The 27161-nt window shown below is 34.5% G+C and overlaps 1 protein-coding gene across 1 annotated transcript in view; it reads right to left on the bottom strand.

The window, feature by feature from the left end:
- The window catches only part of LOC116272982 (meiosis-specific nuclear structural protein 1), a 33803-nt gene that overhangs the window by 4320 nt on the left and 2322 nt on the right, over positions 1-27161 (bottom strand). The window contains exons 3-8 of the mRNA XM_031661902.1: positions 20745-20872; positions 11495-11597; positions 9102-9331; positions 8316-8532; positions 8109-8216; positions 1220-1477 (exon numbers count right to left, since the gene is read on the bottom strand). Coding sequence (XP_031517762.1) covers positions 1220-1477; positions 8109-8216; positions 8316-8532; positions 9102-9331; positions 11495-11597; positions 20745-20872 — 1044 coding nt within the window. The remainder of the gene's footprint in view (positions 1-1219; positions 1478-8108; positions 8217-8315; positions 8533-9101; positions 9332-11494; positions 11598-20744; positions 20873-27161) is intronic.

The following is a 27161-nucleotide window of genomic DNA, read 5'->3' on the forward strand; positions in this document are numbered from 1 at the left end:
CAGAACACCTACATATTATCCATTTGGTTCTTAAACCACGAAAATCCAGTGAGAGAATATAAGTATTTAGTTTTACGGATGAGACATAAATCAATGTGTCCAAAGCCAAAAACTTAATTCCCTCTCCAACACTTAAATCTGCATTTCCAACTAGTAATCTTCCCCTGGGCCACGCAAATCATTCTGGGTGGACAAAATAGAATTATTTGCCCCCTCAAAATCATTTCTTTTCCTCTATACTCTTTCCTTAGGATATCACCCAGTCACCCATTAAAGACGGTAGTAATACATGGACACAGGGACAGGAACATCACACTGTGGGCCTGTCGGGGGGTAGGGGAGGATAAGGGGAAGGGAGAGCATTAGGACAAATACCTAATGCATGCAAGGCTTAAAACCTAGATGACAGGTTGACAGGTGCAGCAAACCACCATGGCACGTATATACCTGTGTAACAAACCTGCATGTTCTGCACATGCATCCTGGAACTTAAAATAAAAATAATCAAAAATAATTAAAAAGATGGAATGACAGTATTGTTTATTAGTAGTATCCTTAAGTCTTCTCTCACCTCTCTAGATCTCACTGGTCACCAAGCCCCATCAATTCTATATCCTTAATATCTCTTGGGTGGATCCCCTCTCCATTTGCATGGGTTTCACCAGTTGTCACTGGGATTATTATAATAACTTACTTACTGATCTTCCTATCTCCAAGCTTACTCATCTCTTATCTACCTTCAATGCTCTCACTTGAATTGTCTTTCAAAGTGCAGATCTTAACATACAGCTTTCCAATCTTCCGTGGCTTCCCTTAGAAAAGCCCACCTTCTTAAAATAGCATGCAGGGTGTTCATGATCTGTTTCTCTCTCTGCCATACCAAAACATCCATAGCTCTGTAACCTATTATCACATGTACATGACATATTTATAATTACTTTTTATATATTTTTCTTAACCAAGACCATAAATTCATGGGTGACATGGACTTAGTTTTATTTACCTTTCATGTTCTCAATACCAACCAGTGTTTAGCACATAGAAAGCATCAATAAATATTTTCTAGAAGCAAAAATGGTCAGAAAATTTATATATATATTAGTAAACATACTAACATTGTCTGGCATATAAAGCTTCTCAGTAAATGTTTAGTGGATGATACATGAGCTAATTGCTGTTTAATGATAACGACCAAAAAAACCCCACAACTTTTTCTTACTTTGTCTGCAAGGAATTGTTGGCGACGTTCTTCAATAAGTTTTTCCACAGCTCTCCTGTGTTCCAGCTGCTTCATTCTTTGTTTCTGAGCATTCATTAATTCTATCCGATCATCCTCAGCAAATTTAGCTAGCATAGTTTTTCTAAAGTTCTCCTCTTCCTCTTTTGCAGCCTGTAGTACTAATTCCTTCAAGGCCATTTGTTCTTCAAAATCTTGCTTCATCTCTTTTTGCTTTCTCAGTTTCTTTTCTGCTTCTTCCTAAACAACAATACAGCTAAAAGTTAATTTAGTAACTATTTGCTTACACCAGATTTATAAGGGAAGAGTGATAGAGTTTGGTTAAATTAGTATTGGTTAAATTTAGTATTACAAACTGAGAAAGTTATAAGGCTTTTCATGATAACACATTGTGCATCCCTTTAAAACTAGCTGGATAAAGAATATGTTTACCTTTGGATTGTTTTCTGCTACTCATGAATAAATTTTATATTTACCATCTTGTTTCTGTACTCAGTTTTAACACATAACTGCTTTGAAAAGAGCTGTTACAGAAGCTTTTTTTGCACACTTGAGTTTATTCATCTGAAATCTATGGTAACTATGAATCATTCTAGATTCTTGATTACAAAAGCTGTCCAAACCACCTATAAGTATTTTTCAGTTTCCAACTTCCTCCTCAAAATCAAAACTGCACTTACCCATCTCTAGTTTTCTAATATTCCCTTCATTCTCCAAAATTCTCTAAAATTTAAAAACAATTATCTATCAATGACAGTCAGTACTTCTTTAGGGAAATTCAAATATAGTTGGAGCAGTTAAGTCCTTTCCTATGAGCTTTTATTTTCTGAACATTTTATTATGAAAAATTTCATACATACTAAAAAATATAATTTTACAATGGTCACTCACTTCTAAATAATTCATGGGCCAAAGAGGGAATGCCAAGGAAAATAAATACATTGTAGTTAATAAAAATGAGATAGCAAAATTTGTGAGATGCTGCTAAAGCAGTTCTGAGAGACATTTATAGCACTAAATGCATACATTTAGGAAAAGGTATATGTAGCACTAAATGCATGTATGTAGGAAAAGTCTCAAATCAATAATCTAAGCCCCCACTTCAAGAACCTATAAAAAGAACTGTAAAGTAAACCGAAAATAAGCAGAAGGAAGAAAATAATAAAGAAAACTGTAGAAATCAATGGAATTAAAAATAGAAAATAGACAATTATCAGTGAAACAAAAGGCTGGTTCTTAAAAAAATCAGTGAAATGGACAGACCTTTAACAAGGCTGACCAAGAAAAAAAAAATTAATGAATAAACAAATTACCAATATCAGGAATAAAACATAGGATATCACTAGAGACCCTACAGACAACAAAAGGATAATACAGGAATACTACAAATTATTATACACACATAAATTTGACAACTTAGACGAAATGGATCACTTCCTTGAGAAACACAAGCTACCAAAACTCACCAAATGTGAAATAAGGTAATTTGAATAGTCCTATCACTATTAAGGAGATTGAATTAATAACTTGAAATTCCCCCAAAATAAAACCCCAAGTCAGGATGGTTTCACTGGAAAATTCTATCAAATGTTTAACACCAATTCTACACAATCTCTTCCAGAAAACTGAAGAGGAGGAAACATTTCCCCATTCATTTTATGAAGATAGTATTACCCTGCTACCAATATAAAAAATTACAGACCAATATTCCTCATGAATATGGATGCACAAATCCTTAACCCAATATTAGAAAATAGATCATACATTAAAAGAATTATTCACCATGACCAAGTAGTGTTTATTACAGGGATACAAGGCTGGTTCAATACTCAAAAATCAATCAATGTAACATACTAGGTTAAAGAAGAAAAAGTACATAATTGTATCAGTAGAAAAAAACATTTAACAAAATTTAACACTGCTTCATGATAAGAAGCCCTCAGACAAATAGGTATAGAAGAGAACTTCCTCAACTTGATAAAGAACACCTACAAAAAACCTATAATTAACATTATACTTAATGGTTAAAAACTTAATGCTTCCCCCTAAGATCAGCAACAAGGAAAGGTGATGTCTACTCTCATCACTCTTCTTCAACATAGCTCTAGCCAGTGGTGCTGGAAATTTTAGCCAGCATGTGAGGTAAGGAAAGGAAATAAAAATATACAGATCAGAAAGGAAGAAACAGCCTGTACCTCTGGGCAGAAGACAGGCCTGACTATGTAGGGAAAAAAATTCCTACAGTTAACAAGTGAATTCAGCAAGGTTGTAAGATACAAGATAAACACAAAAATATCAATTCACTAGCAATGAGTACACGGACACCAAAGTAAAAGTTCCATTTATAATCGCTCAAAAAATGAAATACTCAGATGTGACCAAATGCATACAGGATTTGTATGCTGAAACTAGAGAATCCTGATGAAAAAATTCAAAGATCTAAATAAAGGGAGAGCCAAATTGTGTTCATGAATTTAATATAGTGAATTTATCAATTCTCCCCAAACTGATACTCATATTTAATTCAATTCCTATCAAAATCCCAGCAAAAATTATTTATAGAGATTCTTCAAAAATTCATATGGAAAGGCAAAGGAACTAGAATAGCGAAAAAAATTTTTTTATTTTTTTTTTATTATTTTTTTATTTTTTATTTTTTTTTTTGAGACGGAGTCTCGCTCTGTCGCCCAGGCTGGAGTGCAGTGGCCGGATCTCAGCTCACTGCAAGCTCCGCCTCCCGGGTTCACGCCATTCTCCGGCCTCAGCCTCCCGAGTAGCTGGGACTACAGGCGCCCGCCACCTTGCCCGGCTAGTTTTTTTTTGTATTTTTTAGTAGAGACTGGGTTTCACCGTGTTAGCCAGGATGATCTCGATCTCCTGACCTCGTGATCCGCCCGTCTCGGCCTCCCAAAGTGCTGGGATTACAGGCTTGAGCCACAAAAAAAATTTTAAGACTTGCCGTATAGCTGCAGTATTCAGAACTGTGTAGTATTGGTGGAGGGATGAATACATAAGGACCAACAGAACAAAATAGAGACCACAGGAATAGACCCATACAAACATGCCAGCTGTGTTTTAAGAAAGGTGCAAAAGCAATTCAACGTTGGAGAAACAGCCACTTCAACAAATGGTGTGGAACAATTGGACTAAATCCAATGGCAAAAACCATATTTGACTTAAGTCTCATAGTTTGTACCAAAAATTAAAACAGATCACAGACTGAAATGTAAAATGGAAAAGCAAACACACACACACACACACAACAAAACACAAAAACAAAAACAAACAAAAAAACTTTTAGAAAAAAGACAGAGAAATTCTTCAAGAACTAGGCAAAGAGTTTCTAGAGTTGACACCAAAGGCATGATCCATAAAAAGAAAAACTGATAAAGTGAACTTCATAGAAATGGAAAACATTTGCTCTAAGAAAAACCATGCTCTAAGATCAGGTTAAAAGGATGAGAAGACAAAGCTACAGAGTAGGAGAAAATATATGCAAACCACCCACCTGACAAAGGACTAGTATCTAGAATATATGAAGAACTCTCAAAACCCAACAATAAATGGACAAACAACCCAATTAGAGAATCAGCAAAAGACACAAAGAATTATTTCACCAAAGGGGATCTTACACCGAAGAGGATGGCACATAAGCCCGTGAAAAGATGTTCAGCATCATTAGCCATCAGGGAAATGCAAAATAAAACTACAAGATATCACTACATGGATATTTAAAAGTGGCTGTAATAAAAAATTGTTGAGCTTCTGAGGACAGAGGAGAAAAAAAAATAAAAAATAAACGGTGGCAACACCGAATGCTGGTGAGAATGCAGACAGACTGCTAACTCACACATTTCTGATGGGAATGTTAAATGCTACAGCTGTTCTGGAAATCACTTTGGTAGTCTGTTACACAGCTGACATGCAATTACCACAAAACCCAGCTAATACATTCTTGAGCATTTATTGCAGAGAAATGAAAGTTGATGTTTATACAAAAACCTTTACCTGAATGTTCACAGCAGATTTACTCATCAGAGCTAAATACTGGAAGCATTCCAAATGCCCTTTAATGGGCAAACGGTCAAATAAAATGGTACATACATACCAATGGAATGTTACTCAGCAATAAAAAGTAACAAATGATCAATACAAGCAACTTGGATGAATTTCCAGGAAATTATGCTGAATAAAAATGCCAACTTGAAAAAGTTACATACTGTTTGATATCATTTATATAACATTCTTGAGGCACATACTTTTTATAATTAAAGGCTTATCCATGTTTTAGCATGATCAGTCTGTCATTCTTTTAATAGCTGAATAACATTTTATTACATGGATATACTATATTTTGTTTATCCATTCATCAGACATTTGGGTTATTTCTACTTTTGGGTTATTTCTACTTTTAGACTATTATGAATAATGCTGCATAAACATTTCTGTGTAAGTGGGTAGACATAGGCTTATTAATTTTTAACCATTGTTTTTTCTAATACATGCATTTAAAGATAGAAACTTTCCTCTAAGCACTGCATTAACTGCACGTCACATATTTTGATATGCTGTTTTTTAAATAATTTAGTTTGAAATATTTTTCTAATTTCCAATATGATTTATTCCCCTTTTCTTATTGCTTATTTAGAAATATATTGTTTAATTATAATATACTTAAAGATTCTGCAGGTGTATTTTCATTACTGATTTTTAATTTCATTCCACTGTTGTCAGAAAACATATCTAGTATTATGTAAAACCTTGAAAATTTATTGAGACTTCCTTTATGTCCTAGAATATGATCTATCTTGGTGAATGTTCCATGTTTGAATGGAATTTGTATTCTGCTGTTGTTGGGTGGAGTATTCTCTAAATGTCAGGTCAAATTTATTGACACTGCTTTCAACACTATATCCTGCGGTTCTGACTACTTAGTCTATAGATTAATGAGAACTATGCATTGAAATACTATTCTGGACATAGGATCTGGCAAAGATTTCATGATGAAGACTCGAAAAGCAATTGTAACAAAAACAAAAACTGACAAGTGGGACCTAGTTAAGCTAAAGAGTTTCTTCACAGGAAATAAAGTTATCAACAGACTAAACATACAACCTACAGAATGGGAGAAAATATTTGTAAACTATGCATCTGACAAAGGTCTAATATCCATAATCTCTAAGGAATGTAAACAAATTAACTACCCTATTTAAAAAATAGGCTGGCCAGGTGTGGTGGCTCCCACCTGTTATCCCAGCACTTTGGGAGGCCGAGGCAGGTGGATCATGAGGTCAGGAGATTGAGACCATCCTGGCTAACATGGTGAAATGCCATCTCTACTGAAAATACAAAAGAAAAAATTAGCTGGGCACGGTGGTGGGTGCCCGTAGTCCCAGGAATGGCATGAACGCGGGAGGCGGAGCTTGCAGTGAGCCGAGATCACGCCACTGCACTCCAATCTGGGCCACAGAGCGAGACTCTGTCTAAAATAAATAAATAAATAAATAAATAAATAAATAAATAAATAAATAAAGAATAGGCTAAGGACATGAACAGACACCTCTCAAAAGATGATATATATGTAGCCAACAAGCATATGAAAAAGTGCTTAATATCACTAATCATTAGAGAAATGCAAACCAAAACCACAATGAGATACTATCTCACATCAGTCAGAATGGCTATTAAAAAGTCACAAAATAATGGATGCTGGCAAGGTTGTGGAGAAAAAGGAATGCTTATATATTGTTGGTGGGAATGTAAACTAATTCAACCACTGTAAAAAGCAGTGTGGCGACTCCTCAAATAATGGAAACAATTAACATTTGACCCAGCAATCCCATTGCTGGGTATATACCCAAAGGAATATAAATCATTCTACCATAATGACACATGCATGTGTGTATTTATAGCAGCACTAGTCACAATAGCAAAGATATGGAATCCACCTAGATACCCATCAATGGTGGACTGGATAAAGAAAATGTACATATACACCACAGAATACTACACAGCCATAAAAAAGAACAAAATCACATCCTTTGCATCAACATGGATGGAGCTGGAGGCCACTAGCCTATGCTTATTAATGCAAGGATAGAAAACCAAATACTATATGTCTTCACATATAAGTAGGAGCTAAATATTGAGTACACATGGACACAAAGAAGGAAAACAGACACTGGGGCCTACTTGACGGTGGAGATGGGAAGAGGATGAGGATCAATAAACTACCTATCAAGTACTATGCTCATTACTTGGGTGACAAAATAATGTTACACCAAACCCCCATGACACACAAATTTATCCCTGTAACAAACCAGCACATGTACCTCCTGAACCTAAAGTAAAACTTGGAAAGAAAAAAAGAAAAAAAAATATTGGAATCTGATTGTGTATTTGCCTATTTCTCCTTTCAGTTTTTCTTCATGTATTGTGAAGCTTTAGTATTTAGGTTCACACGCCTTTAGGACTATTACATCTTCTAGATGAATTTACTGTATTATCATGAATTGCTTGTCCTGAAGTTGACTTTGTCTCATATTAACATAGCAACTACAACCTGCTTTTGACTAGTGTCTGTGTTATATATCTTTCACCACCCTTTTGCTTTTAAACTATGTGTCTTCATATTTAAGTTATGATTACAGACAACATAGTTGCATCATGCTTTTTATAATAGTTTATGAATTGATGCCTGAGTCTATCTTTTTAGCCAGCTTGAAAATTTCTGTCTTTTAACTGTAGTATACCATTTACATATAATGTAATTACCAGTATGGTTGGATTTAAATGTACTATTTCTCTTCTGCTTCATCTCAAAATTATATTCTTCTTTATGTTAATCATTCTTTCCATTTCTGAAACTTACTTTTAGCTTCCTCTTATATATTTCAGCTTGTTCTTCCTGGTATAATTCTTGTCGCACTTGTTCCAAATCTTCACGTTGCCGCAGCATTTCTTCTAATTTCTGTGTCAACTATTAAATTTTTTAAAAAACATAAATATTTATAGGACCCAAATTCTGTAACTAATATTTCAGAATTCAGTAGTGTTAAAGAAGTGGTTATTTTAATACCGCATTCTGAAGCTGCAGCCTTTTCTCCTCATTTTCTTGAACTTTTGCCATCCGATCTTCTTCTCTTTGCTGCTGCATGTTAGCAAACTCTATGATTTTTCTGTTTTCTTCTTCCATCTCCTCACGTTTCTTTTTTCTCCAGAGAGCCTGCTCTTTCTGAAACTCTTCTATATACCTTCGCATTGCATTCATTTTTTCTAACTTTTGTTGTTTTTCCCTGAAAAGCAGTTACAAGTACGGATTTAACATAAATAATAAAATATGAAAAAGTAATTTCATTTTGTTCATAATAATGTACAGAAAAACACTACAGTTTTTTTCATTCGTGCATGCAACAAACATTTTGAATGCTTACTATGTGCTAAATATAATGCCAGGTATGAATTTTTCTTTGGGTAAAATACTGTGATAGTCTCCTCTAACCTATTAATGAAGTTTTATGCATCTTATTTCATAAATGCTACAAACATTAGCTTTGCAGCACTCTATATTTAAGCTGTCTACCAAAAAAATTCATCAGAATACATGTCCTCTGACATATGATATGGGCATATATAAGAAAAAAAAAGGTTTAGGTCATTCAATCACAAGCATTTATTAATCATCAGATAATTCATTTATTAATTATGCTAACAGAGATGACAAGGAGTTGGTCCCAATTTATGTGTTCATAACTAATATTTATTGAGCACTTACTATGTATTAGGTGTTTCAGTTCCTCACAACAAACCTACGATCAATCTAAAGTGAACATTTAGGCATGTAAGAAAGTTAGGATAAACTTACAACCGATCTTCTTCATAGATCTTCCTAACAATTTCATCAATCATGAGTTTCTCTTTTAGCAACTGCTCATAAGCTTCCTGCTTTTTTTTTTCTTGTTCTTCAAGTTGTTTCTCTAAGTCAAGATAGTATTGTGCTTTCACTTTGTTTCGTTTGTCTTCTGCAGCATTCTCTTCCTTTATTATTCTCTTGTGTTCTTCCATCATGGTTTTGGCTATTTCAGCATCACGTTTCTGTTATTCAAACAAAATTGATCTTTCCATTTTCAAATTTGAACATAGTATGATAGTATAATTTACACCAATGTTATTGAATATTATAAAGTCTTTTACATAAATTTTTTCATCTGTCTAGGTTAAAAAGCAAAAGTAAGTTATTATTATCTGAAGAGTGTGAATAATGAGTCAGACCCTAAAGAAGCTTTCCTCTCCTTTCAAGTAGCTCTCCCAGGACAATACCTGATAAGGATTATTAATAACTCCACATTCAAAAAACAATGAATAAAATTATAAGTACTTTCTTAATAACTGTTTAGCTGCTAAAGCAGTCATTATCTTATTATTCTATTTATAAACTGAGCTAGGCAATTTTCATCATTTTTAGCTTCATTGTTTATCAGCTGCTATTTAAAGATGGTACTACCTCTTTCTTACAGGTCTGCTATTAAATGGCTTTGAGCAGCTCTTAAGTTTCTCCTAGCCTAAACTTTCTTTCCTGCCATTGGCCCTTGATGTTTCCCCTTTCTGATTTATTAAAGGCCCTTTATCTGAAAAGAATCACAGATGCTATTATGCCTGTTTTCTGCAGCTTTTGATTCACTCAAGACCATTCCCATTGTCAAGAGACAGTCTTTCTTCTTGGATGGGTTAAACCCCTTATTTCTTTTGAGCATTTTTCAAATCGTTTAATAAAATAAGTTTTAAATGAAATATATTGAGGCAATTTTTTAAACTATGCTTTACTTTTATGATCACATCCCAAATGATGGAATGGTCAGCAGCATCAAACATAAAGAGTAAACAGATTAAAATATGAATACTGAATGTCATTCCTGACATGACTGAAGCCTTTAACATATACTCTGATAGTATGACTGGACCAAAAATTTTTCTGATTATCTTCTTTGTACATGCTCTACTAAATTCTTTCTGAAAAAACGAGATGACAATAACATTTATGTGTAGATTACCACACACTTACAGAAAACAATGTTCTCATTTTACAGATAAGAAAACTAAGGCTCAGAGAAAAAGCCAAAACTAGTACTTGCATGACACCTCATCAAGTCCTAGCAGTATTGGACTTTGATTTTGTGGATCAATCTTTATTTGGAAAATAGCAACAATTCTCTTAGGAGTCAGATTAAAACGTCTACAAGTACTTGAATAACCTCAACTATCAGGATAATTAAAACTGCAAACCACTGGACAAACAGGATATTGTTTGTGCTACTTTCTTTTTCAAAGGACAGAACTATATGTCTTAGCAAATGAAGTCTCTCCACCTTCTCTTATCACCTGCCACACCTAAAGGTATTGCTGTTAACAGCATGCTGTGTACCCGCTAGACATTTTCTATACTAACACAATTGTACACACACACCACACACATATATGTGTCATTTATGGCATCTATTCTTAATTGATACCCATATTGCACTGCACTGGTTAAGTATTTTGATATCACCCCATAAGAGTGTCTTTGTGTGTGTACATATGTTTATGTGGACATACACGATAGATATGTATGTATATATATACATTCATATATAATTGTCTGGCCCTTCTGTTTGATAATGAGAGCTCAAGGGATGATGTGGACCCTTTTAATTAACTGTTAATTCAGTAAACCCTATTTTATATTCATACAGCGTAACACTCCTAGTGAGTAAGCCTGAAATTCCTTTGTCCAAGAGTAACTCTTATCTTCAACTTGGTACCCTATCAGGAGTTAGAAAAGGGGATAAAAGCAAAGAGAAACACAAGAAAAAGAGACGGCTTTTATAAAACAGGAAAGTTTCCTACATAAAATTATCAAGTAGTTTACTCTTAAACACATTTAAAAAATTAAAAATTTCATAACATTCTAAAATATACTTATCATGCTAACAATCTGTACCATACTAGTTTGTCAATGAATAATCAGAGACTGTAAAGAATGCTGGGAGTTACTGAATATAGCTGATTATTCTAAGCAGCAACCTATGTTTCCAAAAGGCTCTAATACTAAAAATGAAATCACCCAGGATTTTCTACATCTTAAGGATCTGAAAATTTACAAATATTTAAGAAATCTAGCAATGTAAATTCTTTATACAATATGACAATTTTTTAAGAAACAAGTCTAATTTTTATTTTCTAAATGAAGCTAAAAACAATGACCAGAAACCTGATTACCATTTGTTCATATTTAATGGCATCCTTTTCAGCAATCTGAGCTGCCCTTTCTTTATTCATGTAAGCTGCTTTTAATTTCTTCTCCAATTCTCTGAGCTCAATGCTGTTTAAAAAAACAAAAACAAATTTAAATGTTAGGACCATAAGAGAATGAAAACCTCACAGAAAACTGAGTGACTGTATTTTTAATTTACTTGGAGGGAATACAGCGGGTTATTATTTTACATCCATAGGAGAGATAATTCATTATATTTAATGGACGTCGTTAGGGCATTAGGGCTTACATTTTCTGGTTGAAAAGGACTGCTGTGTTCTACTACATTTATCTGTTTGCTTATCCTGTGTCAATACCACACTATCTCAACTACCGTAAATTATAATACTTCTTCATATCCTGGATAAGTCGCCAATTTTTGTCATCTTCTTAAAGACTGTCTTAGCCATTCTTGATACTTTCATTTCCATATACATTTTAGAATCAGCTTGTCAGACTTCACAATAAACAAAACTGGCTGTGACTGTACTGAATTCATAAATTGATTTGGAAAGTACTAATATCTTTACATTACTGAGTCTTCAATAAACATAGTGTATCCTTCTAATTAATTGGATTTTTTAAAAGTCTATCAATGTTTTATATCTGTGTTTTATTTTGGTAGTTTTATACTTTTCATTAGGTATTTTTCATATTCTTGTACAGATTTTTCAAATCTCATTTTCTAATTGTTGATAATTTACAGAAATACAATGTTTATATACTAACTTTATACCCAACATCACTGAATTTATTTTTTAGTTTTCAGTTTTATTGATGTACAGTATTCAATAAACTGAACATGTTTAAAGGATACAGTTTGTTAAATTTTGACATATGTATGCACCTGTGAAACCATCACCACAATCAAGATCATGAACACATTCCAATCATTTCCTTATAAACCTGTGGTACCTCTCTTCTACCCCTTTATGTTTGTACTTATCCTGAGGCAAGCTAATTTGCTGTCACTTTAGGCATTATGAATTTTCTAGAATTCATATAAATGGAATCATACTGCAGGTACCATTTTTTTCTCTGGCTTCTTTCACTCAGTATTTTCAAATACATCCATTTATTGTATATAGTAATTGCTTACTCCTTTTTATTGCAGGATATTATTTTAGATTATCGATATCCACTCACATGCTTATCTATTCGCATGCTGACAGACATTTGAGTTCTTTCAAGTATGTGGATATTGCAAATAAAGCTGCTATGGAAATCTGAGTACCAATTATTTGTGGTCATAGGCTTTCATTTCTCTTGGATAAATACCTAGGGGTGGAATGATCAGGTCATACAGTAGATGCATGTTCAGCTTTTTAAGAAGCTGCCAAACTGTCTACTAAAGTGGTTTTTAAGTTTTTATTTCAACTTTTAGATACTGGGGGTACATGTGCAGATTTGTTACATGGGAATATTGTGTGATACTGAGGTTTGGAGTACAGCTCCTGTCACCCAGGTAGTGAGCACAGAATCAGATGGGTTGTTTTTTACCCCACTCCTCCTCCACCCTCTCATAGTCCACAGTGTCTGTTGTTCCCATATATGTCTATGTGTAATCAATGTTTAGCTCCCACCTATAAGTGAGAATATGCAGTATTTGGTTTTCTGTTACTTCATTAATTTGCTTAGGCTAATGGCCTCCAGCTCCTTCCATGTTTCTGCAAGGGACATAATTTCATTCTTTTTATGGTTGTAGAGTATTCCATGGTATATATGTACCACATTTTCTTCATCCAATTTCCCACTGATGGGCAACTGGATTGATTCCATGTCTTTGCTATTATGAATAGCACAGCAGTAAACATATAAGTGCATATGCTTTTTTGGTAGAATGATTTATTCATTCTTACTTATTTTTAGATTCTTTCTTTTTGTGTGTGTGTGGAGACAGTGTCTTGCTCTGTCACTCAGGCTGGAGTGCAGTGGTGTGATCTCAGCTCACTGCAAGCTCCGCCACCCAGGTTCACGCGATTCTCCTGTCTCAGCTCGGGACTACAGTTGTGTGCCACCACGCCCAGTTAATTTTTTGTGTTTTGAGTACAGATGGAGTTACACCATGTTGGCTAGGCTGGTTTCAAACTCCTGACCTCAGGTGATCCACCCGCCTTGGCCTTGCAAAGTGCTGGGACTACCGGTATGAGCCATCTGGCTATTTATAGATGCTTTAGGATTTTCTACACATATAATCATATCATCTGTGAATAATTAAAAGTTTTATTCCTTTAATGCCAATCCTGGCACCTGTCTTTGCTTTTTCTTGCCCTACTGCACTGATTAGTATGTATAATACAAAGATTACTAGAAGTTGTCAGAGCAGGCATCCCTGTCTTCTTTTCAATGTCAGAAGAAAAGTGTTTAACATTTTGCTATTAAGGGTAATATTGCTGTAAATTCTCTTTATCCCTAGTTTGCTACACTCTTTTTTTTTTTTAAATCATAGAATGATGATTCATATCAATGGGCTTTTTCTAATCATATAATTTTTAATAAAATGAATTACATTTACTGATTTTTTAAAATGTTAAGCCACCTTTGCATTCCTGGAATAAATTAAATTTGGTCAGGATGATTTATCTTTCTTATATAGCACTGGATTTCATATTGACTAATACTTCAGATTACAGGAGTTAAATTCATGAGAGAGATTAGTCTACAGGTTTCTCATAATATCCTCTTCAGGTACTGATCTGATTAAAACAAATTGGGAAGTGCTTCCTCTTTCTCTGTTCTACAGAACTATGTAACACTGGTGTTACTATGTCCTGAATGTTTGGTAAAATTCACATAGCCCTGCAGGTTTATTTGTGGACAAGGTTAAATTACAGATGCAATATCTTTAAAAGTTATAGGAACATTTAGCTATTTCTTCTTGTGCCAATCAGTTTGGTAAAATGTGCTAAGAATTTATCTATTTCATCTACGTTTTCAAATTTATTTTCATAAAATTGTTTGCAATATCCTGCTTTGGTCCATTAAGTGTTTGTATGATCTATAGTGATATCCCATTATCCATTCCAAAAACTGGTTATTTGTGCATTCTCTTTCACTCTATCATTCCTACCAAGGGGTCATCAATTTTATTCACCTTTTTATGGCACAATTCTTGGCTTTATTTATTCTACTCTATGTTTATATTCTAACTCACTCGTTTCTGCTCTTATCTTTATTATTGCCTTCCTCCTACATTCTTCTTGTAATCATTCCAGAAGAGAATTTGCAGTTTGTTTTCTAATAATTCCAGACGGAGTCTTCCTTTCTAATATAGTTATTTCAGATTAAGACCTACCCTTGAGGAACAGCCTTAACTATATGCCAGAAGTTGGTTTCTTTTTTTTTTTTTTTTTTTTTTCAGTTCTATACCATTTTTTACCGTGTGAAAATATATGTAACAAAAATTTGCCATCCTAGCCATTTTTAAATGTACAGCTCGGTGGTGTTAATTACATTCACAGTGATCTGCAATCATCAACACTATTTCCAAAACTTTTTCATTCCCCTCAAAGCGAAATGCTGTGCCTCTTAAACAATAACTCCCCATTCTTCCCTTTCCCTAACCCCTGCTAATTCCTAATATACATTTTGTCTATTTGCCTATTCTAGATATTTCACAGAAGTGGAATTATACAATACTTGTCCTTTTATGTCTGGCTTACTTAGCATAATGTTTTCAAGGTTCACTCACGTTTTAGCATGTATCAGTGCTTCATTATTTTTTTATAACTGAAGGATATTGTATAGGGTATATATGCTGCACTTTGTTTATCTACTTATCTGATAGACATTCAGGTTGTTTCAACATTTTGGCTATTGTAAATAATGCTGCACCAAATGCTTGTATACAAGTATCCATTTAAGTCTCACTATTGAATTTTTTGTATATTTATACCTAAGAGTGGAATTGCTGGCTCATATGGTAATCCTGTGTTTAACTTTTTCCCATAGCACCTCCATCATTTTACATTTCTACCAGCAATTTCTGAGGGTTCCAATTTTTCCACTTTCTTGGCAATACCTATTATTTTCCACTACTTTTATTAAAATTGCCTATTAGATGTGAAAGTTTCTTCTTGTGGTTTTGATTTGCATTCCCTAATGACAAATAATGTTGAGCATATTTTCATGTACTTATCATTCACTGAACTTCTTCTTTAGAGAAACGTCTAAGTTCTTTGTCCATTTTTGTACTGGGTTTTTTAAATTATTGAATTGTATGAGTTCTTTATATATTTCAGATATTAAATCCTTGTCAGAGATGCAATTTGTCCTTCTGGCCTAAATGAGTTCTGAGTGAGGTAAAACAGGTGCCTTGTGTTAGGTTTTCAGGTAGCCCCAAGGTAGGTTAGAACAGATATGCCCAACAATTTGTGAATAAGATCCGCTCTGCTCCTCCTGAACCAGGGACCAGGGTCCTGCACTGGGAACAAGGGCTACCTGCCTCTGAGCTAGGAGGGAATGAGGAAAGGGCAAGTGAAGATATCACAAAACTTTCCTACCACTTTTAGGCTTTTTCTTGTTTCAGCATTCACTTGATTGCAGTAAACCTTTGAATGCTGTCCAAAGTTCTTATAAAATTGGTTCGGAGAGTTTCTGCTTGTTTTCTGATGTTTCTGGTGGAGGGATGGGCTGGGAGCTGGGAGCTGCCTACTCTGCTATTTTGCTAATGTCAATCTAATCCTGCCACTTTCACTATGTGGTATTTTCATTATTATTCTGTTAAAAATACTTTCTAATTTCAATTTGGATTATAGACAGTCTCTGACTAATGATGGTTTCACTTTACAATGGTGAGAAAACCATATGCATTCACAGTAGGTTCCTCAATTTACAATGGGGATGCATTCCAATAAACCTGTCATAAATTGGAAATGTAGTTTATTGGGACATGAACCCATTGTACATCAAGGAGCAGCTGTACTTTTTGACCAAAGGGTAATGTAGAAGCACATTTTTAAATACCTAAGGATATAAAGATTGCCTAGTTTTTTTTTTAATTGCTTACATCTAGTTTAATTCCACTACAGACAGAGAAAATACTGTGTATAAATGGATTCCTCTGAAAATCTGTTGCTATTTTTATTCTGATACATTTCATCAATTTTGGTAAATGGTTCAAATATGTTTACTATAACTACTAATATAATTGGGTTTCCATTTACAAGCTTGTATCTTCTTTCTACTTGTCCTCCCTGTCCTATGTTCTCTCTTCTCTCCCCTTTTGCTTCTGTGTTGGGGGTTCCCAAGACCACCATCAGGTTAGATGATTCACTAGGAGGATACAGGACTCAGCATATAGTTATACTCAATGGCTATGATTTACTTTAAAGAAAAGATACACAGCAAAATTGGCAAAGGAAAAAGGCACATGGGGTGAAATCCAGAGAAAACTAGGTGGAAAAGGCCTCTACCTGTGGAAACACACAGGACATGCTTAATTCCCCAGCAATGAGTTGTGATGTGTGAAATGTCTGCCAGACAACATTAGAGCTCATCAGAGACTCAGTGCCCAGGGTTCTAATTGGGGGTGGTAACTTAGGCACCCTCTACTTAAAATGTACCAAATCTCAGACTCCCAGAAAGAAAATGGGTATTCAGTATAATCCATATTGTTTTCACAGTTTAGGCACAGTGAGTCACTCTTAGCAGTTAAGTGGTAAGAAACTTCTCAAAAGCCCAGTTTCCAGACACCAGCCAAGGACCAAACTTCCAAGCAGGACTTTCTAAGATAGCAGCTTCAAGCCTGCTATGTCAACTCTTTTTCACATGACTTTTTTGGAATCATCAATTCCAATTATCACATTTTATTCTCTATTAGTCAGTTATATTTTCTTTTCCAAATTTTTATTACAGATATTACAGCATGTTTGTTTCCAGGAGAATAAATTTATCCATTATTATTTGACAATGCAAGATTCTTGACTTTAACTTCATTTACTTCCTATCTCATTTTTGTCATATTTTTAACTCTTTACATGTTTTAATTCCCAAAAGACACAATGTTTTATACATTCAAATTTCACCTAAATTTACTACACATGTACCTCTTGCAGTTCCAAAATTAAGCTTGGGATCATTTTTCTTCTTCTATCAATACCTAATGAAGAACTGCTAGTATTCCCTTTAATGCAGGACTATTGGTGATCAATCTTCTGTTATTTCTGAGAATAACATTATCAGAAAATGTTATTTTGTGCTCTTTTAATTCATCTCATCTATTTTATGAATTAACAGCTTGATTATCAGTCCAGAACATAATTGTACTGGTATTAGCAAGGTAATGGTAATAGTATTAAGAAGGAAAAATTGTGTCTGTCTTTTCTTTGAAATGGTTTTTGCTGAACTTAAATATAAATGAGATATGAGGTACTTGCTTTTGCTTTCATAACAGTATGTGTTAACTGTGTAATAAAGACATTTAATTAATTGGGCAATTAATTATAACTACTAATTGTTTAGTGCCATAATTTAAAATAGGATTCCTAAAAATAAACAGTAAGTTTCCCAACTCCAGTTAAAAACAGCAGCAAAGTTAAATTATCTTTTAAGTACTTTCTTGGAGTACAAAACCATGTGTTCCAAAATCAATTAACAGGAGTCTTATCATTTCTGAGCTCAAAGAAATATTTTCAAAATAAACTTCAAAGTTTTTTAAATGTGCCATGCATCTAAAAAATTAATTTCTTTTACATTAAAAAAGCTTAATCTTAATATAGGTGATTTTAAATAAATTAGGATACATTTTAAGCACCAGAGCATTTCCCTGAATTTAGACCTGCCAATTTGCACATGAATATACCAATTTGAAATATGGTCCATTTCTGCATGACAGTCAAAATTTTAGTATGGCTTTTGCACAAAATAAAAAAAACTCTTAGCAATTCTGACACTGCTGAGAGGAAGCATACTCTATGTGAAAGAGTACTCAACTGAATGAGTTGGTTTGAAAACATTTTTCACAAGGTATACAATTCTGGGTGATTTGTAAATTTGTTTGTATATACTCAAGCACTTTTTTCCTTTTAGTTTTTGTGGGTACACAGTATATATTTGTGTATATTTATGGGGTACATGAGATGTTTTGAGGTAGGCATGCAATGCATAATCATCACATCATGGAAAACGGGGTATCCATCCCCTCAAGCATTGATCCTTCGTGTTACAAATAATCCAATTATCCTCTTTCAGTTATTTTTAAATGTCCAGTGAAATTATTATTGACTCTAGTCACCCTGTTGTGCTATCAAATACTAGGTCTTACTCGTTCATTCTATTTTTTTCATACCCAGGTAAATCTGCTCTCTCTTAATTTCAACTGTTTCTATTCAGGATTAAGTCATACTTCTTACTGTTGTCTCTTTGGAGGTAATAATCTTTTTTGTTCTGGCTGCTTTTTTAATGATTTTCTATTACTGTTGGATTTTAAAAGTTTTATTAGGATAATTGAAAGTATAGTTTTCATTACTTATAATTTTCTGAAAATTCCTGGCCAGCATCTCTTCAAATAATGCTTCTGTATTACCCTCTTTCACCTCTCTACGAGGACTAAAATTATATTAATACATCTGCTAGAATTTTGTACCATAGTCCATACCTCTTTTAAATTCTCATCTGTATTTTTCTGTCCTTTTGTCTCTCCATGCTTTATTCTGAATATTTTCCAGAACCTTTTCACAGATTATCCCTTAATCTATGTCTATCTAATAAAATCTAATTCTGTATTATTGAAGTAAAACACACACTAAAGTGCACAAATCTTAAGTGTACAGCTTGTAGAATGCTGTTGAACATACTGCCATATGCTTATTGGCCAAGCTCTGCTTCACTTAACTCTCAGCCATTTTTTGGAATCAGCAGAAACCTCTAGAGGAAATGCCACCACAAATGCCAAGCTCACATTCTGGTTTCCTTCCTTTCACAGATCTTAATTTTATGCTTTTCCTAGATGTTTTCTCAGGAGGAACACTTATCTGAATAACCTAATCTGCAATTGCTACAAGTGAAAAGCTCTTCTATTTAATTCTTGTTTTCAGTGAATTAGAGATAAGAAATATTTCATCTTCAGGTGATTAAAAAAAACCATGAGTAACAGCTAATGATGACTGGAGAATTAGGGTCCAAAAAGATAGTTTGAGACTAGAACAATATGCAGATTTTAGCAGTAATTCTAAATTTCTTTTCTAAGGATCAGTAATCTCTTAGAGAATCTGATTAGAGTTGTGGAGCCAGAAAAATGCACATGGATACATTTGCCAAACATATTAATATAATTTAACAAGGTTCAAAAATCCCTGAAGCTCATCCATGGTTCCTGTAATATTCTGTAGACATCCTGCTCAATTAAGATAAAATGTAATAACTATCAAAGTAAATTTCCAATATATTCAATTACATAAGTATATGATTAGCATTTACTTGGCCCTGAGTTTTGATTAACACTGTGACAAGGCTGTTCCTAAAAAGTAATTCGACCTTAGGCAGGATCAAGAAACATTCTAGAATAATGTCCTGTCATCTGGAGTAGCTGGCAGTCTTTCCTCGAGTATTATACAGAAGGGTGGGGACCACTAAGGAACACTAATAATTTAAACTGTAATCAGAGAAGAAACCAGGATGATGAATAAACTTAAAGCCAGGTTATATAAGAAACAACTGAAGGAGCAAGGGATAGTTAACTTATAGAAGAAAACATTTAGTGTGTTCAAATGTATGAAAGGACATCCTAAAGAAGATAGATGCATGAATTTCAGAGAAATTAATTTTAAAACAATAGGGGGGGAAAGATTATTTAACATTAAACTTTTAAAAAGTTCCTACTGCAGTTACTAGAGGTACTGAAACACAGGCTCAAGAGTCATTCCAAAAATACTGTAGGAAATGTATGTAGAGGTATAAAATTAAACTAGTTATTACCTAAGGTTTCTCTTAAGATTAGGAATTCGTTTTTTATAAGAGGTCATTTTAAAATTTATGCATAAAGGAAAGAGCAGGGGGACTGATATTTATTTTTCACTGTAAATATTCGCACTTCCATGAATACAACTTATTTTCTCAAATAAATATTTATAGAACTTAAAGCAATAAGTATTTCCAGGCAAAATATTAACTAAGTGAAAAGATATAAACAAAGAAACTTCACTTTCAGGTGCTAAGAATTACGTAAGAGTTTAAAGATAAAGACTAAATAAATGAAATTTAGAGAAACCAAGATACCTGTTTTCTCTTACTTGTTGCCTCATCTTTTCGTCCTTTAGACTTTCATGTTTTAGTTTTGCCAATTCCATAGCCAGTTTTTCTTCTTGTTTGAGCTGGAGTTCTTTCAATCTCTTGTTTTCTTCTGCCTGAATGAAAAATGTAACTTTGTTGTTTGTGCTCTAGAATCAGATTTTTTTCATCAAGGTTGAATTTGTTTTATAACAGAAAACTAAATTCCTTAAGGCCAACAATTGATGTTTTATTTTAAAATACAAAATGTTGTTTTAATAAAGACTTTTTCAAAAGATTTTATCATGGAAAATTTCAAGTATTGCCAATAGCAAGAAGAATATTAAAGTACACTCTCAGGTACCCACCACCCATGTTTTCAAAAACTGTCAACATTCTGCTAATCTTTTTTCTCTACCTTCCATTTCACTCTTTTTTCCCTTATTCTTTTTCTGCTAGGGTGTTTTAAAACAATCCTAGACATCATGTCATTTACCATGTAAATAATTCAGTACAAATATCTACCTGATCAGAATTTTTTAAAACAATCATGTCATCAACATGTCTAATTAACAATAATTCCTTAATGTCTAATACCATGTCCATATTCAAGCTTCCCCAGTTGTTTCAAGATACTTTTCTAGTTGGTTTGCTCAAATCAAAATCCAAACAAGATCCACATATTGCATCTAATTATTATTTTTCTTAAGTCTCTTATATATTCTGTAACAATCACCTCTCTACATACATTTTTCCCCGAAGCCACTGATTTATTATAGAAATTAGGACATACATCCCGTAGAATGTTCCACATTTTGCATCTGACTGATTGCTTCCCCAGAATATATCACTGAACTTATTTCTCTTTTATATTTCCTGTAAAATGGCAGAAAGATCTTGAGGCTTGATTAAATTCAGTATCTAATGAAAACACATGAAAAGATGTTCAACATCATTAGCCATCAAGAAATGCAAATTAAAATTACAATGAGATATTAGTACGTACCTATTGGAATGGCCAAAACAAAAAACAGTGCCAACCCCAGATGCTGGCATGAAACTATTACTCATATATTGCTGCCTGGGAATGTAAAATGATACAGGCATTCTGAAAATCAGCTTGATAGTTTGATATAAAACTAACATGCAGCTGAGTGCTGTGGCTTACACCTGTAATCCCAGTACTTTGGGAGGCTAAGGCAGGAGGATCCTTAAGGCCAGGAGTTTGAAACCAGCCTGGGCAACGTAGAGAGATGCCGTCTTTACAGAAAATTAGCCAGGTGTGGTGGCACAAATCTGTAGTTCTAGTTACATCAGGAGGTTGAGGTGGGAGGACCACCTCAGACCAGGAGTTCAAGGCTGCAGTAAGCCACGATCACGCCACTGCACTCCAGCTGGGCAACAGAGCAAACCCTGTCTCTTTAAAAAAAAAAAGCCTCCATGCAATTATCATACAACTCAACAATTGTACCTCTTAACCATTTACCCCGGGGAAATGAAAACTTTTTATTTAAAAACCTGTATACAAATGTTTACAGCAGATTTATTCATAATAGCCAATACTGAAAATACTCAAGACATCCTTCATCCTGTGAATGGTCAAATAAACTGTGGTACATCCATACAATGGGATAGTACTCAGCAATAAAAAGAAATGAAGCAATAAAAAAGAATGCAAGCAAAACTTGGATGAATCTCCAGGAATTACGCTAAGTGAAAAAAGCTAATTCCAAAAGATTACATACAGTTTGATGCTATTTATGTAATATTCTTAGTACATGTTATTTTTTAATAATTGAAATATAATTCATATAGCATAAAATTCACCTTTTACAATTCACAATTCAGTGATTTTGTATATTCACAATATTGTGTGTCTGTAACCACTATTTCGTTCCAGATCCTTAAAAGAAATAGACTTTGAAGTTTTGGGTTCACAACAAAATTGAGCAGAAAGTACACAGAGTTCCCATATACTCCCTGTCCCCACACATGCTCAGCCTCCCCTACTATCAACCTCCTCCATTAGACTGGTACATTTGTTACACTCAATAAACCTGTATTTACGTTACTTAAACCTATGCATCATTGTCACCCAAAGTCCATAGTTTACATTAAGGTTCATTCTTGGTGGTACACGTTCTATGGGTTTTGGCAATGCATAATCATATGTATTTACCATAATAGTATTGTACACAATCATTTCACTACCCTAAAAATCCTCTGTGGTCTGTCTATTCAAACCTTCCTCACCTAAAATCCTAAAAAAACAACTTACATTTTTACTGTTTCCGTAGTTTTGCCTTTCCCAGAATGTCACATAGTTGGAATTATACAGAATGGAGCCTTTTTGGACTGGCTTCTTTCATTAGTAATGTGCATTTAAAATTCCTCCACATCTTTTCATGGCTTCATAGCTCATTTCATTTTGGCACTGAATAATATTCCATTATCTGGATGTATCACAGTTTATCCATTATCTATTGAAGGACATCTTGGTTGCTTCTAAATTTTGACATTTATGAATAATTCTGCTATATATTATAAACATCTGTGCTAACGGCAGCTATAAAGCTGCCATGTTATAAATATATTTTTATAAATGCCATAGATCTATATAGATGATTGTGTGTACACACAATATATAGCACATCCATGTCTACATTTGTGTGTGGCATAAAATGTCAACACTCCAGAATGTTTACATCACCCCAAAAGAAACCTGTAACCTACTAGCAGTCACTCACTATTCCTCTCACCTTTTCCCCCAATCCCTGTCACCCACTAATCTATTTTTTGTCTCTATGGATTTGCATATTCTGGATATTTCATATAATGAATTCACACAATATGTGGCCTTTTGTATCTGGTTTATTTCAATCAGCATAATGTTTTTAACATGTTGTAGCATGTATCAGTAATTCTTTCCTTTTTATGGCTGTGTAATATTCCGTTGTACAGATGTAACACATTTTGTTTATCCATTTATCAGCTGATTGGCATCTGGGTTGTTTCTACTTTTTGGGCGTTATGAATAATGCTACTATATACACTCATGTATGAGTTTTATGTAGATATATGCCTCCAATTATCTCTCAGGAGTATATTTAGAACCCAGCTACACCACACCTAGATTTCTGACTTGCAGAAACTGAGATAATAAATGGGTGTTGTTTTAAGCTGCTAAGTTTGTGGTAATTTGTTATTTAGCAATTGAAAATTACTACAGCAACTAACGTGTACTCTTCAAAATTGTCAAGGTCATGAAAGACAGGAAAAAGTGAAGAATTCTTACAAACTAGAGGAGACAAAGAATGGAGGAGAAACAATGACTGGCCGGGCACAGTGGCTCATGTCTGTAATCCCAGCACTTTGAGAGGTGGAGGAGGACAGATCATCTCAGGTTGGGAGTTGGAGACCAGCCTGACCAACATGGAGAAACCCCGTCTCTACTAAAAATACAGAATTAGCCGGGCGTGGTGGCGCATGCCTATAATCCCAGCTACTTGGAAGGCTGAGGCAGGAGAATCACTTGAACCCAGGAGGCAGAGGTTGCAGTGAGCCAAGATTGCGCCATTGCACTCCAGCCCGGGCAACAAGAGCACTCTGCCTCAAAAAAATATATATGTGTGTGTGTGTGTGTGTGTGTGTGTACATATATATGACTATAGTTTATTCAAGTGCAAAGCTTGAGGATAGCCACTCAGGAAACACAAACTGCAAAATAATGGGTCATTGTTCCAACGTGGGGAAGTTAAGGTTTCACTTATATAGGTAGAGATAGAGAAGCTTAACAGGGTTGCAACATTTTCCATATAAGGTCAGTGTATATATTATAGCAATTTAATTAGTTGCATTCCAAGGAACATTCCATGAGAAAGGGTAATGATCTTGAGGGGTCTTATCTCTGGTGTCTTTCCTAATCATTTACAGAACAAGAATAAGGAGGATTTAATCTGTAATTGGAAAAGCAGAAGTTGTAGCAGCATGCTATGTGACTCAGGACATAGTCATATTCCTCTCAAGGCTAAAAACTAAGGAGACATGACAACTAAATGCAATCTGTGGTCCTCAACTAGCAAAAAAAGACATTAGTGGACAAACTGATGAAATCGGAATAAATCTCATAGTTAACAGTATTCTATCAAAGGTAAATTCTCTATTTTGATAACTTTTTTATGATTTTCATCTATGTAAGATGTTAAGAAGTAGTCAGGTGAAGGGTATATGCAAATTCTCTACACTATTTTTGCAACTCTCCTATAAATCTAAACTTATCTCAAAATAAAAAGTTAAAAATATGCATATTTCCAAGATTGTTCACTGAAAAGACCTGGAAGCAATTCTAACCCAAGAATTATGAGTAAACCTAGCACCCAAGTTTTCTTGAAATATTATTTCCACTAAATGATAACAGGGCTTCCTAGCACAATGGCTGATTCCAGGTGTAGGACAAGAAATACAAGAGATAAGCTTTGTATTTGTCCGGGTTCTCTAGAGTGAGTGATTATGAAGGCAGGCAAGTTCTAAGATCTGCAAGGTGAGCTGGCAAGCTGAAGAACTAATGGTTTTGTTCTCATTTGAGTCCTAAAGCCTGAGAACCAGCAGGCTCAAGACCCAGAAAGAGCCAATGTTTTAGTTTCAATTCAATGACAAGAAAAAAAAAGCAAATGTCCCAGCTGAAAGGCAATCAGGCATGAAGAATTCTGTCTTATTCAAAGGAAGGTCAATCTTTTTGTTCTATTCAGGCCTTCAACTGATCGGATGAGGCCCACCTATATTAGGGAGGGCAATGTGCTTTATACTCAGTTTACAGATTTAAATGCTAATCTCATCCAAAACAACCTACAGAAACACCCAGAATGATGTTTTATCAAATACCTAGAAACCCGAAGGCCCAGTCAAGTTGACACATAAAATTATCACAAGCCTAGAACATTTTGTTTTGACAGAAAGCAAGGAAGGTATCAAAGATTAAGGAAATATTGTCAAAAGGGCACAGAGGGCTAGGCACAGTGCCTGACACATATAATCAAAGCACTTTGGGAGGCCGAGGCAGGCGGATCACTTGAAGTCAGGAGTTCAAGACCAGCCTGGCCAATATGGTGAAATCCCATCTCTACTAAAAATACAAAAATTAGCCTAGCATGGTAGTGCAGGCCTGTAATCCCAGCTACTTGGGAGGCTGAGGGAGGAGAATCTCTTGAACCCAGAAGGCAGAGGTTGCAGTTAGCCAAGATGGTGCGGCTGCACTCCAGCCTGGAAGACAGATGAAGACTCTGTCTCAAAAAAAAAAAAAAAAAAAAAACACAGAGGCAATGTAAAAGGGCATCCAATGGCCAAGGATGAAATAATTTGAGCATCAAAAATAATAAATGCAATTAAGTACATAAATATCTATTAGTCCATAAAGGTATTTTTAAAAAGAGACAAAATCAAAAACTAAAAACAAAATTTTATAAAACAACCACAAGATAGGTAGACACCAATGGAAGAAAATAGGACACCAACTCTTTACTCTGAAAATTAACTGTTTCCTTTTTCAGTAAGAATAAATAACCCTAGTCAATAATACAAGTTCTTTTTCTTTTTCCTTTTTTTTTTTTTTTTTTTTGTGGGGCAGGGGCAGGGGAACAGGGTCTCTGTCATCCAGGCTGGAGTGCAGTGGCAAGATCATAGCTCACTGCAGCCTTGAACTCCTGGGCTCAAGCGATCCTTCCATCTTGGCCTCCCAAAGTGCTAGAATTATAGGAGTGAGCAGTTGCACTGGCCCGAGGTAACGTTCTTTACAAAGGAATTTCAGCTAATTAAATGTGAAAGGAGTAAAAGAATCAGAAAATCAGTTTTTGTAACCACTAATGAAAGAAAAAATTCTTTTGTGAAACCACAGATGAAAGTTTATGGGAACCTTTACAGTGGAAAAACCAGACTGTCTCCCTAAACCCACTGATCAATACTGGTATCACTAAAAGTGGAACAACCAGACCTCATGTGCTCCCTGTTGTGACACAATGACAAGGACAGCCTCACCTATGGAGTATTCTCACCAAAAAAGGTGGACCGCAATCTAACTGCGTCTTTATGGCTAGGTTCTATTTAGAGGAAATATAACAGATAGGGAAATAAATTAAAGGACCATGAGGAAGCAAACATATATATTCAGAATGTGGGCTACTGGATAAAACAACTGGCTTAGTTTAACAAGCTAAAAACATGAAGTCAAAAAAAAAAAAAAAGGTGAAGGAGGGGCTGTTTTCAATTAAGAGGGACTTAAACAGACATAACCACCAAATACAGCGTATGAACCTTGCTTGGATCTTGGTTAAAACAAACCAACTGTAAAAGCAGATTTTTGACACAATCACAGAAATGTGTTTATGGAATGGGCGAGATAATAGTATGGTACTCCATATAAGAAAACATCCA

The sequence above is a fragment of the Papio anubis genome, unplaced genomic scaffold (genome assembly GCF_008728515.1).
Source record: "Papio anubis isolate 15944 unplaced genomic scaffold, Panubis1.0 scaffold292, whole genome shotgun sequence".
Taxonomy (NCBI): domain Eukaryota; kingdom Metazoa; phylum Chordata; class Mammalia; order Primates; family Cercopithecidae; genus Papio; species Papio anubis.